At 34.4% G+C, this 20,416-nt stretch overlaps 1 protein-coding gene across 1 annotated transcript; it reads right to left on the bottom strand.

Moving 5' to 3' along the window:
• Positions 1 to 216: 216 nt before the first annotated feature.
• Positions 217 to 20,159, bottom strand: sparcl1 (SPARC-like 1). The gene is made up of 11 exons (XM_061739438.1): positions 20,019 to 20,159; positions 19,032 to 19,087; positions 18,281 to 18,346; positions 16,404 to 17,396; positions 12,870 to 12,972; positions 8,830 to 8,951; positions 8,635 to 8,755; positions 8,388 to 8,524; positions 5,644 to 5,792; positions 1,846 to 1,994; positions 217 to 855 (listed from the first exon to the last, which is right to left on the bottom strand). The coding sequence occupies exons 2-11, from the start codon at positions 19,083 to 19,085 to the stop codon at positions 827 to 829; spliced, it is 1,923 nt and encodes a 640-aa protein (XP_061595422.1). The 5' UTR covers positions 19,086 to 19,087; positions 20,019 to 20,159; the 3' UTR covers positions 217 to 826.
• Between the last annotated feature and the right edge of the window lie 257 nt (positions 20,160 to 20,416).

The following is a 20,416-nucleotide window of genomic DNA, read 5'->3' as shown; positions in this document are numbered from 1 at the left end:
TTTAGCTAGAAAATATCGAGATATGACTTTTGGTCCATATCGCCCAGCCCTAATCCATGCTATGAGGACAATAAACCAAACATATCATAAAAGGATTAACCCGTGATTCTCATGGGCTGTCACGGCACGCTGAGACTCACCAGTGGAATATTATGACTTTAATCCAGAACATTAAAGAAAAACAAGTCATTAATGACAGAGTCCACAAAAATATCATTTATAATGATGGTGTCAAGTGCTTTGCTTTCCACTAAACTTTAATCAGAGATATGATAAAGCACGATATCAGAAGACATTTTTAGCATTTACTACCATATTAAGCAGTACAATTACTGATTTATAATAACAGTATAACACAAAGGTTTGAACTTAAACTAATCCTTCATCATTTATAGAGTAATTCTGCACTAAATCACACAAACATACACATTAAAGGCTGTTTAAACCTGACATCGCATACTCTGCAACGCTGTTTCAACGTAAAGGTCAAAGTAAACTTTCCCTCAGTCTGGAATGCATTAGAAAACAGATTCTGGAATAAACTGGCTAAAGATAACACTTCTGTTTTGTAATGAATACATTTACCAGTATAACAGAAATAGCAGATGACAAAGTGAAATTCTGAAGCTTCATCTAATTCAAGATATCAGCTACGATAACCAACAGTGTGTCTGATAGCAGGAGGTAAAATTTGTATTTTTGATCTGTGCCTCTGTTTTTTGTTGTTTCTTTCCATTTTTTAATATTTCGATAAAATATCAAGAGCCAGATGGTTCAGAGAGCAGCTTCCTGGAGCTTGCGTGGGAGATGACATGCAAGATCCATCTCAGAAAAGAAGGTTGGGATCCATATCATCTGTGGAGGGGAAAAACAGGTATTTTCAGAGAAAAATTGAGTATATCGCGAATAAAAAGGAAAAACAGGATTTATTGCAGTTTTAGGACCTCATTTTGTGTGAGCGTCAGAGCTGGGTAGTAACGAGTTACATTTACTCCGTTACATTTACTTGAGTAAGTTTTGGGAAATTTTGTACTTTTAGGAGTAGTTTTGAATCACTATACTTTTTACTTTTACTTGAGTAGATTTGTGAAGAAGAAACTGTTCCTCTTACTCCGCTACATTAGGCTACGTTGAGCTGTTACTTTTCTTTTATCCCTTTTATCCACGTACGCGTCAATCTCATGATATCACTGAGTGATTCTTTGGGAAAAATGTTTGTTTTTGCATGTTTTGTCACATTTACACAGACTCAAACACACACATTATATTTATAGGAGTTCATGGGCTTGTTCTAGTTCTGCCTTGTTAAAAAAAGAAAAGTACAAAGGCTTGAAATTTTGTGCTACTTGTGCTCAATTTATTTTTTTATTCTGTTATTATTTTATCATTTATTAAAGTACTTGAATTTACTTTAAGATTATTTTAATTTAAGCTATTTTTTATTAATTTTATTGATTTAATTGATTTAATTTGCCTGAAGATGATTATTTTGAACTTTTGTCTGTTTGAATGGTTGTGTTAAAAAAAAAAAAAATCAGACGTTACTCAACAGTTACTCAGTACTTGAGTAGTTTTTTCACCAAGTACTTTTTTACTTTTACTCAAGTAATTATTTGGATGACTACTTTTTACTTCTATTTGAGTCATATTATTCTGAAGTAACAGTACTTTTACTTGAGTACAATTTTTGGCTACTCTACCCAACTCTGGTGAGCGTGCTATACTTTACCATACATCTATTTCTCCACACGCCTGTAAGGTTTCTCATAAATAAGACAACTCACTTTTTTTACATTCATCAGACACCAGTTATTAAATTAAATAAAGAATTGATACTTCTCTCACCATTTCTGATCCCAAAACAGGAGGTCCACTCTTTAAAGGACACTTGTTTGTCTTTGTCAGCATCACACTCCTGGAAGAAGCGAGAGGTGCAGTGCTCCATCGGCACCAGAGGAACCCTCAGCGGGGCCAGCTCCGAGTGGGTCAACATCCTACACAGAATGAGCACAATGTACTTCATTACTGACTAATATATGTCCTTGTGTACTGGGATGGCATTGGCTCTCATAAAGATTTCATTGGCTAATAACCAGGACTATCAAGTTTTAATATGTACGGAAGAGTATTAGGGCCACTTAAAAAAAATAAAAAGAATTCTGCGAAAAAAGTCAGAATTCTGACTTTAATCTCAGAATTCTGAGAAAAAAGTCAGAATTCTAGGCCACTAAAAAAAAAATAATAATAATTCTGAGAAAAAAGTCAGAATTCTGAGAAAAAAGTCAGAATTCTGACTTTAATCTCAGAATTCTGACTTTAATCTCAGAATTCTGAGAAAAAATTCTGACTTTTTTCTCAGAATTCTGAGATTAAAGTCAGAATTCTGACTTTTTTCGCAGAATTCTGACTTTTTTCTCAGAATTCTGAGAAAAAAGTCAGAATTCTGACTTTAATCTCAGAATTCTGACTTTAATCTCAGAATTCTGAGATTAAAGTCAGAATTCTGACTTTTTTCTCAGAATTCTGACTTTTTTCTCAGAATTCTGAGATTAAAGTCAGAATTCTGACTTTTTTCTCAGAATTCTGACTTTTTTCTGACTTCTGACTTTTTTCTCAGAATTCTGAGATTAAAGTCAGAATTCTGACTTTTTTTCTCAGAATTCTTTTTTTATTTTTTTTAAGTGGCCCTAATACTCTTCCGTAAATATGTGCTTGGAATGAGATTTATTTTTTTTCTTTTGAGGGGGCATTATAGGAATATTTCGGTGGGGGTTCTTACCAGTGTTCAATCAACCCGGCTTGAAGGAACAAATTCCACTGTATCAAATACACAGTTTTATTTGTTCTATAACCGGGGTCTGCAACCCGCTGCTCTTTAGCGCCGCCCTAGTGGCTCCCTGGAGATTTTTCAAAAATGTTTGACATTTTTTTTCCTTTTTTCTTTTTTTTTCTTTTTTCCTTTTTTTCTATTTTTCTTTTTTCTTTTTTTTTCTTCCTTTTTCCTTTCCTTTTTAATCTCGAAATTTTGACTTTTTTCTCGAAATTTCGACTTTTGTCGAAATTTCGACTTTTTTCTCAACATTTCATCTTTTTTCTCGAGATTGTACTTCAACATTAATCTCAACATTTCAACCTTTTTTTGAAATGTCCACTTTTTTCTCGACATTTTGACTTTTTTCTCGACATTTCGACTTTTTTCTCGACATTTCGACTTTTTTCTCGACATTTCGACTTTTTTCTCAAGATTGTACTTCAACATTAATCTCAACATTGCAACTTTTTTCTTGACATTTCGACTTTTTTCTCAACATTTCGACTTTGTTGTCGAAATTTCAACTTTTTTCTCAACATTTCATCTTTTTTCTCGAGATTGTACTTCAACATTAATCTCAACATTTCAACCTTTTTTTGACATGTCGACTTTTTTCTCGACATTTCGACTTTTTTCTTGACATTTCGACTTTTTTCTCGACATTTCGACTTTTTTCTCAAGATTGTACTTCAACATTAATCTCGACATTTCAACTTTTTTCTTGACATTTCGACTTTTTTCTCGAGATTGTACTTCAACATTAATCTCAACATTTCAACCTTTTTTTGACATGTCGACTTTTTTCTCGACATTTCGACTTTTTTCTTGACATTTCGACTTTTTTCTCAACATTTCGACTTTTTTCTCAAGATTGTACTTCAACATTAATCTCGACATTTCAACTTTTTTCTTGACATTTCGACTTTTTTCTTGACATTTTCTTGAAGTGCATAATGAAAAAAAAAATCTTCCCCCAGTTATAACTAATATAGATTCATGCAGCATGTGTTCCCTTCATTCTAAGGCTTATACAAGATTTTCATTTTTTGCGGCTCCAGACATATTTTTTTTTTGTGTTTTTGGTCCAATATGGCTCTTTCAACAGGTTGGGTTGCCGACCCCTGATCTATAACAAAAGAAACACTGTAGTGACCATTGTCTCTTCACAATATTCATGCTCTATTAAATGTTTCATAGAAGGCATGCTTGAAGCTGAAACTCAGACCTCACCCGGCAACAAAGAAAGTCTATTTTCTGATTGGCTGAGAAATTATATTTTCTAATTGACCGATAGGTTGGTAACTCAAGCCAGCTTCTCTGAGTTATATGAGCAGTTAGCACACAGTCTGCCTTTTGACATGTTTGTAAAATGGGCTGTTGGAATTACAGTGCGATGAAGTTAATAATTTCTCAGCGTGAGAAATGCCATGTGTGGAGTGTGAGAGTGTGAATTTGTTGAAATGCGTGTGTCTCACGCTCAATGCGTGAGACTTGAAAACCCTGCTGATAACTAAGATTGGGGTGTGTGAACCAGTCACAACTAAAAAAAAACACAGAATAATTTGATCATCAATGCAAAGTATCTCAGGATGGCTGCATGTCCAGGAAGTAAGTCAAACCCCTTGCTCAAACCTACACGTTGTAAGCATTAAAAGCGTTGCTGTCCATTGACTTTGAATGGCATTTCCAAACTGATTTGCAGGTTTTCCAAAAACATCAAATGTCACTACAGTTCGATTGGGTACTCAGTCACAGCACAGTTGTACCCAATTAAATCATACATAGGACTGTCTCAAAGCATCTGGCCTTCTTGTCTACCTAGCAGAAGAAATGTTATTGTTAGTATGACGAAGGCATCACAACTAGGGTTGCCACCTTTCAGAAATAGAAATAAGGGACGCCCTGATTTCAGCAGCGCAGGAGACAAAAAAAAAAGCCCCAAAACTTCTAAACTGAATAAAAATGTGTTTATTTTATATGAAAAAACTAAAAGCTTTGATTTAAAGTTTAAAGTGCTTTAATAGCATTGAACTTGCATGACTGTACAGACAGACAACCATACTAGCAGCTGAAATATCCTCTTATGCTACGTATGTCCACATCAGCCAAGATGTATAATATAGCCTACAGGTGAAGAATATGGTGTAAAAGTTAATTTATTTCAATAATTCAACTAGAATATGGTGTAAAAGTTAATTTATTTCAATAATTCAACTAGAATATGGTGTAAAAGTTAATTTATTTCAATAATTCAACTAGAATATGGTGTAAAAGTTAATTTTTTTCAATAATTCAACTAGAATATGGTGTAAAAGTTAACTTATTTCAATAATTCAACTAGAATATGGTGTAAAGGTTAATTTATTTCAATAATTCAACTAGAATATGGTGTAAAGGTTAATTTATTTCAATAATTCAACTAGAATATGGTGTAAAAGTTAATGAAAATACGGGACAAATCGCATCCCGTATTAGTTCAATACGGGACGCAACATTTTTTTCTCAAATAAAGGACAATTCCGTATTTTACGGGACGGGTGGCAACCCTAATCACAACCTATGACCCTCAATTGTTGTCTCAACGCTCTTGTGTGAGTCTACAGTAAAAGTTGAGCTTAATGCAAATGTATTTGTCCATTTCTCATGCCAGTGGTACCAAGTCAAAGGAGATACCGTTCTCCATTTTGACTGCGTTCAGTAATCAAAGGAAGATGGTCAAGTGCCTGCCTTCACTTGATTGGCCATAGAGTGGGTTTCACCAGAGAAAACAGAAAAAACCTTTTATGAATAGTATTACAGCTTTATTGTAAATATAAATAATTAATGTTTACCTGTCAGAAGGGTGTTGGTCCAGTTGAGCAAACTGCCAGTGAACAGGATAGATGTACATGTTATAGTTCTTCTCGAAGTCCAGGGCGAGCAGTTCAACAGAATGATCGCCGGCATGAAGGCGCCTCTCATTCTCAAATATTTTCTTCACCTGGAGAACACAGACGGCCACAAATTGGTTGGTTGGTTTTGATCCTTTACTTCTTCCATTGCTTGATTAGGTGTAGACTTTTAGTTAGAAACTAGACATTGATTTTCTCCCCCGTGGCAGCAACGAGTTGACTTTAACAACATTAGCATTCTTAGCATTAGCATTGAGCCAGTATGAACAACTTATTTGTGGTGAACAGGGAACATGTTCCATATTTCGTACAGATTGACAGAGGGCAGCACCAACCACAACATGTGCTCCATGTACGCAGCTACTATACAGACTTATAATCAGACTTAAATCGAATATCTACCTTCAGAACGTGTGTTTGGTGTAATGAAAATAAAATTCACAATTTTCAGGCCATCGTGAATAAAATTCTTGTAATCTGAAGGCTTTTCATGTTCGCTATCAGACCGGGTTGGGGAGAGTGGAGTGAGTTAGCCTCTATGTTTTTTTTGTAATTCAGAAAAATCTGCTGTTTTTAAGCTTTTAGATTTAACTGCTGCTTTTGCTACAGTTGACCATTCCATTATCCTCTCTTTTAAACGGATTGGGACCACCATATTTGTTCAAGCTTATGTATTTTCAGAGAACTGATATCTTCCTGCCAGATTACCTTTGATGTTCCCAGATCCAGACTTAAAAAACACGGGTGGTGTTCTGCCATTTTTTTCTGCTTTGCCAAAAAATGCTACCTAATGGTTTTCTACCTTTGTAGAGCTACAATTATACTGTGTTTTACTCCCTAGCCCACTTATGGAGCCAAATCAAGGCCAAAAGTTTTGCTAATTTGAAAATAAAATTTGAACCTGAAAATTCTTTTTTACAGTTTCAATTTTATTTTTTTCAGTATCAGATCTTTTTTTCAGTTTCAAATCTTTTTATTTCAGTTTCAAATCTTTTTATTTCAGTTTCAAATCTTTTTTTCAGTTTCAAATCTTTTTTTTTCAGTTTCACGTCTTTTTTTTTCAGTTTCACTTCTTTTTTTTCAGATTCAAATTTTTTTTTCAGGTTCAGACTTTTGGCCCCGATCTGGCGTGAAAAAAAAAATTGAATCTGAAAAAAAAGAAGTGAAACTGAAAAAAAAGACGTGAAACTGAAAAAAAAAGATTTGAAACTGAAAAAAAGATTTGAAACTGAAATAAAAAGATTTGAAACTGAAAAAAAGATCTGATACTGAAAAAAATAAAATTTAAACTGTAAAAAAGAATTTCAGGTTCAAATTTTATTTTCAAATTAGCAAAACTTTTGGCCTTGATTTGGCTCCATACCCACTTCCTTTTCCCCTCCAAGTGGTCATTGTCGCTTGTCAGGCCGTCATTGTAAAAAAAAATGTGTTCCTAATGACCTGCCTGGCTAAATAAAGGCGAATGACTGAATGAATATCAACTAAAGGGATAGAATTTTGTTTGTTTGTTTTTTTCTCTTTATCATATAATGTTCACAAAGTGTAATGCAATTCATGTCATGGATAGTGTATTTTAAAGGATCAAATACTCAACATCCCATATTATCAATTTTACATTGTGCAAGAAATGATTGGCGTGGCAATCAAACTTTGAAAATCGACCGTGCGCATGCGCAGAACCACAAAGTAGTATTTCCTGGCAGGTAGCAAGGATTGGCAGAACAGTGGCTTTGCTTTTTCAGTTACTTATTATCCCAGTCTTTGGAATAGCCTGGAACTGTTGCTACAGTCAAATCTTTGCTCAAGACTCATTTATTGACCTTCAATTCAAGTGGAACATTGACATAATGCATATCTTTTATCTTTGCTATGTTTTTCTCCATATGTTTTGATGTGCATTAGTTATAATGTTTGTGTGTTTGTTAGTTTGCCTTTAAAGACCTTTGGTTGTTTTTAAATGTGCTATATACCGTATTTTCTGGACTATAAGTCGCACCTGTATATAAGCCGCATCCGCTCTATTTAGAAAAAAAGATATTTAGCCGCAGATATTTCTGTTGTTAGATTATATATTTACTACATGTACAGAAGGATTTTGAACTGTAAATGATGTACATGTTTGTACCTAAATAGATCTTTCCTAACAGTGTCTTTTAACACAGCAGCAACTTTTCTGATTAAAACTGGACAGAACCAAGAGAAAATAACTGGTATTTATTTATCTATTTATCTGTTTGAAATCTGCTTCTACTTCTATCTGCTAAAGAACAAGTAGCGTATTCTTCGTTGCATTTATTTTGTCTTAGTTTTGATTCTAATTCCGGTTAGCACTCCCCCTAGCGGTGGAAGAAAAATCCACAGAATAGCTGCACCTTTGTATAAGCCGCACGGTTCAAAACCTATGAAAAAAGTAGCGGCTTATAGTCCAGAAAATACGGTAAATATAGATACATTTCACCTTGAACTTGACTATGAATTGTATGTAATTTGTACTTTTGCTCATTTTACATTTCTGTCTTCTTTAACCCTCATCGTTTAGATGTCACATCTCAAGGACCCATCCTTTCCTTAACTTCAGATTCCAAAACAGAAGTGGGAAAATCAGCTTTACTCAGGCATGACTTTAAGCAATTGGTGATTGTTTCAGGTACATTTTCAATTATCATTTAAATTGAGTGTCTTACTCTGAAACGCTGTTTCGGGGTGAGGTAGCCAGGGGACACAGAATCATGCTCATAGAGCTGCAGCAGCACATTTTTCAGCCAATCCCTCATTCGTAGAGGAAACTGGATCAGCTCTGTGTCCAAACATGGAGGTATCACTGGGGATCAGCAAAATAAGACGCATCAAAGTTTTTTTTTTTTTTTTTTTTGCCTGTTTAAATGTTCATGCTCAGAAAAAAATAACAGATGCTCCATAACTTAGTCTTACATTTGCATGGGCCTGTGTAGTCCAAATGAAACTTGTGGCCCGTCTTAGTGCCCTCCAGCTTGCATTTGGTGGCAAAGAGCTCGCATGAAGTATCGTATGTTCTGTTGTCTGTCCCACAAACCTAAATGGAAATAAAACTTCAAGTTAAACAGAAAAGCTTTCCATTTGAGTAGTAAGCAAACTGCACACACTTACATGGTCATATTCATTTATGCTGGTTGGACATTCTGACGGCTCTTGACACACACAACCTGGTTTACCGTCTGCATCAAGCTTGCACGTTTTTCCACGCTTGCAACGGAAATTATCACATGGATCTAGTAATTAAAATTAAAAAAACACCGACATTACATATGGCTTGTGACTCATCGGCATTAAAACATTCAACATAAAAGGCTACAGTAATTTTCCTAAATGGTTTGAGGTTATTTTTGTTCAGTATAGAAACCAGTAAGAGCCCACATCATCCTTTACAGCCCTCTGTCTGTCACTAGAACCGGTGTAGTCAGGGGCGAAAATCCCGGGGGGGACAGGGGGGACAAGTCCCCCCCATTAGCAAAGCTGTCCCCCCCTAGAATAATTTGAGACAGAATTAATAATTTTGGAACAATGCAGTAGTATTTAGTAGTGATGCACCAAAATGAAAATTTGTGGCCGAAACCGAAATCGAAAATAATAATAAACAGTAAAATCTCATTACACTTAAAACAAGAGTCATCATCAGAAAAATAACTTGTTATTTGACAATTTTCACCTGTTTCAAGTAAATTTTCACTTGAAATAATTAGAAAAATCTGCAAGTGCGACAAGATTTATCTTATAAGCAAAAAAATCTTGTTCCACTGGCAGATTTTTCCACTTATTTTAAGTGAAAATCTACTTGAAACAGGTGAAAATTGTTTTTTCCAGTGATGAGTCTTGTTTTAAGTGTAATGAGATTTTTTTTAACTAAAAATGAGACATTTTAACTAGAAATAAGACAAATATTCTTGTTAAGATTTTGGGTTTTTGCAGTGTATTATGTCAGATGTGCTGTATTATTGCCACCTTCCACCTAATACCATTGTTTTGTATTACTCTAAGAAAGGTCTTCTGCCTGTTTGCGAGATAGAGTTGAAAATGTCAAAATGCTGTATTAAAGGAAGGCTAAAACTTTTATTCCTTGTCCCCCCCTGGATTTATTCTTTAAAATGTTACTGTTTATTGTCCCCCCCAACTATGAAAAGGGATTTTCGCCCCTGGGTGTAGTGTTTGAATTCTGCTTGATCTCCTTTATTCACTCCTTAAACCTTCAGAGCTGTGTTTTGGTAGTGACTGTGAAGCAGCGGGGGCCCTATTCACGCAGAAGTTGGAGCTAAATGATCCAGTCAGCAGATTCCCCTGTGAGACTGTTGGGATAGTGCATTAGTGGTGATCACTGCTGACCGGGCACTGTGGACGACATTCCACCAGCCCATCGGACACGCTGTCCGTTGAGATTAAACACCAATAAGATAGCTTTATACAGAACTTGCTCAATGGAACATTTTAACTCTTAAAAATATATGTATATTTCATTCAGTCAAACTAAAAGTGACATGTGTGGACATTTTTAAACGTAGACTAAAAACTCATCTCTTTGGTCTGGCTTTTATGTAGCATCAAATTTTATAGTTTTATTCTGTTTAACATTTTTTTTTAGAGGTATTTGTTTTATTTATTTATCTATTTCTTGTAATGTTTTTATTATTATATTTTATTGTTGTGGACTGATTATTTTTTAGCCTTAATCCTTGAACTTTTTTTCATTTTAATTAACTATATTGTACGACGGAGTATTAGGGCCAAACAAAAAAAGGAAATTACGAGAATAAAGTCATAATGTAATGAGAATAAAGTCGTAAAATTACGAGAATAAAGTCATAATATTACGAGAATAAAGTCGTAAAATTACGAGAATAAAGTCATAATATTACGAGAATAAAATCATAATATTACGAGAATAAAGTCGTAAAATTACGAGAATAAAGTCGTAAAATTACGAGAATAAAGTCATAATATTACGAGAATAAAGTCGTAAAATTACGAGAATAAAGTCATAATATTACGAGAATAAAGTCGTAATATATTATAAATATATAAATATAACTTCACAAGATGCTCAATATTCCTCATTTTAACACAGGGAGAAGAAGCTCTTCCTGTTAGAGTTCTCATAAATTATATTCTAATAATATTACAACTTTATTCTTATAATATTACGACTTTATTCTCGCAACATTACGACTTTATTCTGGTAATGTTACGACTTTATTCTCGTAATTTTACGACTTTATTCTCGTAATATTACGACTTTATTCTCATAATATTACGACTTTATTCTCGTAATGTTACAACTTTATTCTCGTAATATTACGACTTTATTCTCATAATATTACGACTTTATTCTTTTACGACTTTATTCTCACAACATTACGACTTTATTCTTGCAACATTACGACTTTATTCTCGTAATATTACGACTTTATTCTCATAATATTACGACTTTATTCTATTACGACTTTATTCTCACAACATTACGACTTTATTCTCGCAACATTACGACTTTATTCTCGTAATGTTACGACTTTATTCTCGTAATTTTACGACTTTATTCTCGTAATATAACGACTTTATTCTCGTAATTTTACGACTTTATTCTCATTATATTATGACTTTATTCTCGTAATTTCCTATTTTTTTTGTCTTAGTTTGGCCCTAATACTCCGTCGTAATATTGTATGTCAGTGTGCATTGGTCTCCCGGTTTTTATTATGCTTATTTTTCAGTCAAAATGTCAAAGCGCTTTGTATTTCATGTACCTGGATGAAAGTTGCTATACAAACAAAATTTGATTGATTGATTGATGTGTTTTTAACATACCGGTAGTTGTTTTTAACATAACAGACATTTTTGTTCTGATTTATATAATCTAGCACTTCCTTTCTTAGACATTTGCTAACATACAGGAACTGTTCTTTGTTTACACAAAATAGTAACCGCATCAGAAACTAATTCTGTCAACAAGCTGAATGAAAGAGTAGTCCACAATCCAGGAGTCTGCAAACAATGACTACGTTTACATGCAGTCAAAATTCGGGTTATTGCTAATATTCGGGTTTTAAAAGGGTTATTGAGTGCATGTAAACGCAGTCAGTGAAACCAACACCAATGCAACATATCAAAGATTTCAGGCATAAGCAAGCCTAGTGTTCTTTATTATCAAGAAATCCTTTAAAGTCTTGATAGTAGGGTTGCCACCTTTCAGAAATAGAAATAACTGCATAAAAATCTGTTTATTTTATATGAAAAAAACAAAACGCTTTGATTTAAAGTTTAAAGTGCTTTAATAGCATTGAACTTGCATGACTGTATAGACAGACAACCATACTAGTAACTGAAATATCCTCCTATGCTGTGTATGTCCACATCAGCCAAGATGTATAATATAGCTACAGGTGAAGAATATGGTGTAAAAGTTAATTTATTTCAATAATTCAACTAGAATATGGTGTAAAAGTTCATTTATTTCAATAATTAAACTAGAATATGGTGTAAAAGTTCATTTATTTCAATAATTCAACTAGAATATGGTGTAAAAGTTAATTTATTTCAATAATTCAACTAGAATATGGTGTAAAAGTTAATTTATTTCAATAACTCAACTAGAAAATGGTGTAAAAGTTAATTTATTTCAATAATTCAACTAGAACATGGTGTAAAAGTTCATTTATTTCAATAATTCAACTAGAATATGGTGTAAGAGTTCATTTACACAATCAAAGATTTTGCTGGCCTTAATGTTTTCTGTTTTATTTTGTTCATTATTGTTAAATTTAGTGTTGATGTGTGCGTGACAGACGTGTGTATGGGGCGTTAATGAAAATACGGGACAAATCGCGTCCCGTATTAGTTCAATACGGGACGCAACATTTTTTTCTCAAATAAAGGACAATTCCGTATTTTACGGGACGGGTGGCAACCCTACTTGATAGCGAGAGTTGTTTGACTGAAATGTGGGAATTTGATGTTGTATATAACTTTTACTACTCCTTCCATTTTTAATTTTCCCAGCTTTGAAGTTTTCTTTTAAATTAAGACTTTATCTGTATGGATTTAAGCATGTGAGCTGCTTTACAGTCGGGTAATCGGTGCATTTTTCTTTTGTTATACATATAATAAATAATAATAATAAATACTCAGTTATAAACACTAACCAGCAGGATTTTCCGGTAGATCGGTGCTCCCACTAAAAGAGGAACCAGGATACAGATCCACTGTAGCTCTTATCTGCACTGGATTGACACCTACTAAAGGACCCTGGAAAAATACACGAGAAACATGAACACATGTGAGGTATGGGACAGACAGAAACAAAATACTCATTTACATGACAACTGCAATTTTGGATTCATTACTGTATTTTGAGGGGGGCATAGTAACTAGGGTTGCCACCTTTCAGAAATAGAAATAAGGGACGCCCTGATTTCAGCAGCGCAGGAGCCAAAAAAAAATCCCCAAAACTTCTAAACTGAATAAAAATGTGTTTATTTTATATGAAAAAACTAAATGCTTTGATTTGAAGTTTAAAGTGCTTTAATAGCATTGAACTTGCATAACTGTACAGACAGACAACCATACTAGCAACTGAAATAGCCTCCTATGTATGTCCACATCAGCCAAGATGTATAATATAGCCTACAGGTGAAGAATATGGTGTAAAAGTTAATTTATTTCAATAATTCAACTAGAATATGGTGTAAAAGTTAACTTATTTCAATAATTCAACTAGAATATGGTGTAAAAGTTAATTTATTTCAATAGTTCAACTAGAATATGGTGTAAAAGTTCATTTATTTCAATAATTCAACTAGAATATGGTGTAAAAGTTAACTTATTTCAATAATTCAACTAGAATATGGTGTAAAAGTTAATTTATTTCAATAATTCAACTAGAATATGGTATAAAGGTTAATTTATTTCAATAATTCAACTAGAATATGGTGTAAAAGTTAATTTATTTCAATAATTCAACTAGAATATGGTGTAAAGGTTCATTTATTTCAATAATTCAACTAGAATATGGTGTAAAAGTTAATGAAAATACGGTACAAATCAACATTTTTTTCTCAAATAAAGGACAATTCCGTATTTTACGGACGGGTGGCAACCCTAGTAGTAACCAACCATAATCACAGCATTATATTTATGCTGTTTTCTGCCAAGAACTCTTGGTCTCTTTATTAAATTGCCTCGTGCCACAGATTGTAGTAGCTCATACAAGAAACATGGATATGCTTTCATGTATTGTTAGTCTGTATAACTGAAAACGCTCTTAAAAACTCATGTCAATAATCCTGATTCAAGCACAATCCAGGCTAAGCACTTTATTAGATAAGATGATTAGTTAAGATGAAATTATCACACTAGCTGCCTTTCAGATATTTAATGACAGGACTAAATAGGTGGATTGGTGGATGGGAAATCAGTTTTATGTGTAAAATGACTGTACTGTACTGACTGTGCAGGGTTGATATTGACATTGTAGCATGCGTTTGATTTCCACCTGATTTAACGGTGAATCAGCTGAACCCGTGCTTGTTGTGATGCTGCAATCATGTTCTGCTTCAAGCACAGCTGAAGGTTAAACTTGAAATGTTTAGTTTAGATCATACGGAAGAGTATTAGGGCCACTAATACCAAAAAATAAAAAGAATTCTGAGAAAAAAGTCAGAATTCTGACTTTAATCTCAGAATTCTGAGAAAAAAGTCAGAATTCTAGGCCACTAAAAAAAAAATAATAATAATTCTGAGAAAAAAGTCAGAATTCTGAGAAAAAAGTCAGAATTCTGACTTTAATCTCAGAATTCTGAGAAAAAAGTCAGAATTCTGACTTTAATCTCAGAATTCTGAGAAAAAAGTCAGAATTCTGAGAAAAAAATCAGACTTTTTTCTCAGAATTCTTTTTATTTTTTTTAAGTGGCCCTAATACTCTTCCGTAAAATCATATTATGTTAAACCAGAGCTAAATTATCTTCATGCTGACAGAGTGCAGTTGATTCTTTGAGTCTCTCTGTAGCATCATGTTGTCCCTCAGGGCTCAGTTCTAATCCCTCTGTCATTCATTATTTGCCATCTTTGGGAGAAATTGTTGATCATTTTTGTATTGGACATCATGTGAAACAGCTTTATAGATCTTATTTTTTTTTTCTGCACTTTTAATGTTAGGAAATGGAGGCCTTTGATTTAAGGAGCTTGAGTTCCTTTTATGTTCTTGTTATGCACATTTATTGCCATTCATATTGATTAGTGTAATGTACCTGTAGTGTAATGTACCTTTATTTTTCACATAATAAGTTATGTGCTGACTAATCATCTGTTCATGTTATATCACTCCTGGTACTAGTATTATTTGATTTCTTGGCCCAGTTTTGCCTGAATTCAAATTGTGTAAAGGTAAAGATGTTTATTGTTCATCTACATTTGCTTCTTGAGGAAAATACTGGTTTTTAGGCTGCTAAATCGTGCCTTATGTTGCTAACTTTGTCCGTCTGCCTAAATAAACTTTACTAGCAGTGGACTGTAATTTTATTTTGGAGCTCCTTCCCTTCAAACATCTGCCTCTTGTAGCATAACATGTGCTGTAAAAGTGGCCAAAACAGTAAAGTTGTGGGCTGTAAAATCAACAGAAACAATAAGTTTCTTTCAGACACAATAAAAGGAAAGCTCAGTGAAGTTTACAACATCTTATCAGGGGAAGGTCGATCCACTTTTCAGTTATTAAAAAATATTTGGGAGAAGGAATTAGGCACAACCTTACAACAAAAAGCCTGGCTAAATATCTGTGAAAGAGTACATTTCCCATTTACAAGCAATAAAATTAAGGAAGCTAACTTTAATCCACAAATTCTACTTAACTCCAATAAAAATGCATAAAATATCAAAGGATATTTCATCAAAGTGTCCAAGATGTAAAAAGATGGAGGGGACATTCATGCATATGTTCTGGGAAGGTGACCGCTTACAAAATTATTGGAAATCAATTCACTCCCTAACACAACTAATCCTGGACAAAACATTTGATTTAAGCAGCAGTTTATATTTATTAAATGACACATATAATTTACAACTACGTAACAAAAAATGCAGGATATTAATTTTGATAACTTACTTTGCAAAAAAATGTATACTTTTATTTTGGAAGAACGATTCCCCTCCATCTTTTAAGACTTTCATTGACCAAATCACAGCATTTCTACCATTAGAAAAGCTAACATTGGAAAAATATAACCGTGGCCATCTTTTTCAAGAATTTTGAGCTTAGAGCTTAGAGCTTCATTCATTGTAAACTTCATCATACGCTGATTGCTGTTTTATTGTTGTCATTTACTTTATGTAACCTATGTATCTGTAGGTATTTGAGTTTTGATGCCCCTACTGTTACTCTTTTTTTTTCTTTTTTTTTTTTACAGTTTATTTTCTATTTATTTCGTGTGTCTGTTTTTGTGTTTTTTTGGGGTGGTGGTGGGAGGGGTGGGTTGTAGGCGAGACTTCGCTTGTGTGCACAAAAGAAAATTGTAAAGACCTACTGTTATTTAGGATGTTTGTGATTGCCTTTCTTTTGTGAAATAAAAAGATATTGAAAAAAAAAAAAAAAAGAAACAATAAGTAAAATAAAATAATCTGGGGAGTCTTTATACAGAATTAGTAGATTAGCCACTCAGAAGAATCTAAATACTCAGATGCATTACCCATTTTCCTGCTCTTCTCCTCTTAGCCTTTTGGGCTGTATTTTCAATGCTACTGTCCTCAGACTCTTGTAAATCCTGCCTCTGTTGTTGCCCGGGATGTCTTTCATCCCTCTGTGGCGAGTGCTTCCTTTGCCTTTGGTTTTTCTTCTGCTTCCTTGTCTTTCCCTTGCTGTTGATTCCACTGTCATTCTTGCTCTCCTCTTCATTCTTTCTGGATGAAGTGGAGTCTGACTCAAGCCCCCCGTTGCTCTTTACCTCTTGAGTTTCAGAATCTTTCTTATTGATGCCCATTCCTTGAGATCTTGTTTTCAGCTGAGCAGGCCCGTCTTCGCTGTATCTCGCCTCAGTGGCTTGCATGCCTTGGTGGTGGTAGTCATCAGAAGTGTGCAGCTCGTTCTCACTGGTTTCCTTCTTTTTAAAATCTGAATCATCCTTTCCTGAAATGGTGTCATCAGAGTGGGGTTTGACCTCACTTGATACAATTTGTAGAGGTTGGATAATTCCACTGTCAGCAGCATAATCAAGATCGGTCGGTAGCTCTGATTCTGTGCTGCTCTCTGTTTCCTCCAGGAATGCTACCGTCTCTTCCTTGTCACCCATCGTGACATCGGGCTTTTCCTCAAAAGGAATCTTCTCAATCTCCTCCTCTACCTTATCTTCCACATCATCATCCCTCACTTCTTCCTCATTTTTTAACTCTTCCTCTGTTTCCAAGCTGGCCTGGCCAGCTTTTTCTTTCTCATCCAACTCTCTCTCCTCTGCTTCTTCCTCATCTTGTGCCTCCTTCTTCAACAGATCTACCAGTTGTTCCTCGCTCAAGAGGACTGCGGTGCTTTTATCTCTCTTTCCTGTCACTACTTCATCCTCCTTCTTGGCATTTGTGTTATCCTCAGAGCTCAGTTCCTCATCTGCCTGCTCTTGGCTGCTGCCGGCCTCCGACATGACTAAAGTGGGCAAAACCTGCAGGTCGTTGGCCTCCTCAGTGATAACATCCTTAAAAGGACAGAAGAGATGTCTTCATATTATCACGTGACATCATGCAAAATGTTATCATCATCAGTATTCGAGTTGTAAAAAAAAAATCAGGGGGGATGGTGGATTTTATCATATGGGGACAGATAATTTGTGCTGATTACAAATAATATAATATATTACAAATAATAGCACTGACCAAAACACCTGCAGAAATACTGCAGGAATGACATAGCAGCAGTTAAATGCAGCCTTCTGTAAGCTTTAAATATCCACTGGGCTTACATCAAATACATCAAAACACAACAATAAAAAACAGTTTTCTGAACTTATCAATATGACTGTGTCCTTCACAGGATAAGTAAAATGGATCACTGCAAAAACTCAAATTTTAACAAGAATATTTGTCTTATTTATGGTTAAAATGTCTCATTTTAGTAAAAAAAAAATCTCATTACACTGAAAACAAGACTCATCACTGGAAAAAACAAAAATGTTTTCACCTGTTTCAAGTAGATTTTCACTTGAAATAAGTAGAAAAATCTGCCAGTGGAACAAGATTATTTTGCTTGTAATAAGAAGATAAATCTTGTCCCACTGGCAGATTTTCCTACTTATTTCAAGTGAAAATTTACTTGAAACAGGTGAAAATTGTCAAATAAGTTATTTTTCTGGTGATGACTCTAAATGTTGAAATAGCAGTAAAACCACATTCATTGATGAAATGACATAAGGGATGGAAAGGGGGGATGGCAGTTTTACAGGGGGCGTGATTTGGACCGTTTTTATTTCAGGGGGGATGCCATCCCCCCTCATCCCCCCTCAACTCGAGTACTGATCATCATGGTGCCAAATTGTGTGTATAAGCGTTTGAAAATAAAATAAAAATCTTTGGTGTCCTTTACCTTTTCTTTGGTGGTGTGTGAAGTCTTGTGCGATCCATGATGTTTTCCATGAGGTTTGCTTTTGACCTAAATGTAATGGCATTAATGGATAATAGTTTTTGTCTTGCTAAAACAAAGAACCAATTATTTTTTGTTAAACATTTTTTATTAAATATACTTGTCAAACTGAAAAAGAAACATAGAAATGATATGAGATAGCATGTACACAGCTAAATGTAAATTATTACCAGAAAACTTACAATACATGTTTACTTTCAGTTTAAATAACGAAGATAGTCGCAGAAAATTTAATTTTAAACATTTATTTGCCCGAACAACCTTAAAGCAGATGAGCACTTCAATTGTTGGAATTAAGTTATGGAATTCATTAAATTATGATTTAAAGTGCTGTATAAACATATTTCAGTTTAAATATTAATTTAAAGAGAAAAAAATAGCAATGTATGTATGAAATAGTCTAAATATATAATATATGCGTATGGAGACAGACAATTTATTTTCTTGTTTTTCTTTTCTTGTGATATTAATTAAGTAATTGTGCAGACCATCTGTTATTATTGTTCAGTTTTCTTTTGAGGGAAGGGCAGGTATAATAAGATTTTCTTCTTCCTGCTCCTTTCTGGTTCTGGAATATGTTTTTGATTGTGTTGTCATTTTACTTGCTTGCTTTTTTTCTTTGCATATTTCCATGACCATAATAAATAAAAATGAAATGAAATGAAATGAAATGAAATATGATTTTGCTACTCACAGAAAGGGCAAAGGTTGCTGCCAGTAAGCAAGTGAATACCAAGCAGGCCCTCATACCTGAAACATGTAAATGTTGTTAAAACAAGTTTAACACAAACAATCAAACCACAGAGGGGAAAATCTGAGAGGGAAGACGTCACCCTAACGTAGATCTTAACTTGGCATTTTCTTTCAAGTTGAAACAGACGGCTGCATCTGTATTCTGCCAACGCGTTCACCAAACATAGAGCTGTCAGGCTGGCCATCCACTGTTGCCGTGGTAAAGGGGCCTCGAGATGCGCCCCACTCTCAAAAGTCACATTCAGAGCTAAAGTAAACATCAGAAGCCACCAGACTGGAAAAAGTTGACTAAGTCCACAAACTTTTTGACTCTCTGGGCAGAAACAATGCAGACATTGCTGGTTCTGTCCAGCGGAATAATACCTCTATGGCTCAGCAAAGTAAGCTGGAAATAGTTGGACGTCGTTGAAGGCAGGAGACCGTGTGTATGAAAATGGATCCAAGTTATGAATTCAGTCAACTTTCTTTGATACTTTCTTGATTGAGAGGCAAAGTTACATGCCACACATTGAGTTTATTTTATATGATAAGATACAAGTGGCTTCATATCAATCTAGTACAATTTTAAACATAAATATGATATTTTTTAGGGATTATTGAATATCTACGGGTATTTACATCACTGTGAGTATGCATCATTTAAATTTTCTCTATTCCATTTACTCAATATTAGCACATTATGAGTATAAAAGCAGTTTTTTTTAATGCATTAACTTCATATGTTTAAAAATTAATGAAACAAGGTAGGACTGTCAATGAATAATCAAAGTAAAGCCAACATTCTCAAAGAAGAAGAAAGAAGCGTCCGTACAATGAAACCAATGGCAGTTGCATGCAACACAAGCGTTTCATTGTAGGCGTGTTAGCAGAAAATAAATGTTAAACTGCATTGCAAAACAGTCAAAAAACCTTGTTAATTAGACTTTACCTGCAGCTGGCAGTTCCCAGAAAAATGAGAATCCTGCGCAAACACAAGTACGTGCTGACGTTGAACCTGTGAAGATGTCCTTTTGTATTCAAGACTGCACCCACAGGCCACACAAACTGGCATGCTGCAAACACACACACGAACACACAACGTTATTTTGGGGAGGGTCTCTGGCGTGCAGGGATACAGAGACAGGCAGACAAAGAGATTCCACTTTGAACTTCAGTTGGGTGCCCTGCCTTAAAAAATATGACTCTTATTCCTACTTAAAGTGTGGGTTTTTCCCCATATCTGCCTATTAATGTCTCATGTTGGACTGAATCTTAGTTTCAGTTGACTTTGTGTGCCAGAATGCAACAAATCTACACTAATGTTACTTTTTAAGACTAAAAAAATGT

Source organism: Cololabis saira, chromosome 1 (genome assembly GCF_033807715.1).
Source record: "Cololabis saira isolate AMF1-May2022 chromosome 1, fColSai1.1, whole genome shotgun sequence".
NCBI classification, from domain to species: domain Eukaryota; kingdom Metazoa; phylum Chordata; class Actinopteri; order Beloniformes; family Belonidae; genus Cololabis; species Cololabis saira.
This window is presented reverse-complemented; position numbering and strand designations above follow the sequence as displayed.

Coding starts and splice junctions, on each gene's coding strand:
- sparcl1 (XM_061739438.1), bottom strand. CDS start 19,085: ATGAGGGCCTGCTTGGTATTCACTTGCTTACTGGCAGCAACCTTTGCC. Junction 17,397..18,280: donor CACACACCACCAAAGAAAAG/GTAAAGGACACC, acceptor TGTCCTTTTAAG/GATGTTATCACTGAGGAGGC. Junction 12,973..16,403: donor GGAGAAGAGCAGGAAAATGG/GTAATGCATCTG, acceptor GTATTTTTCCAG/GGTCCTTTAGTAGGTGTCAA.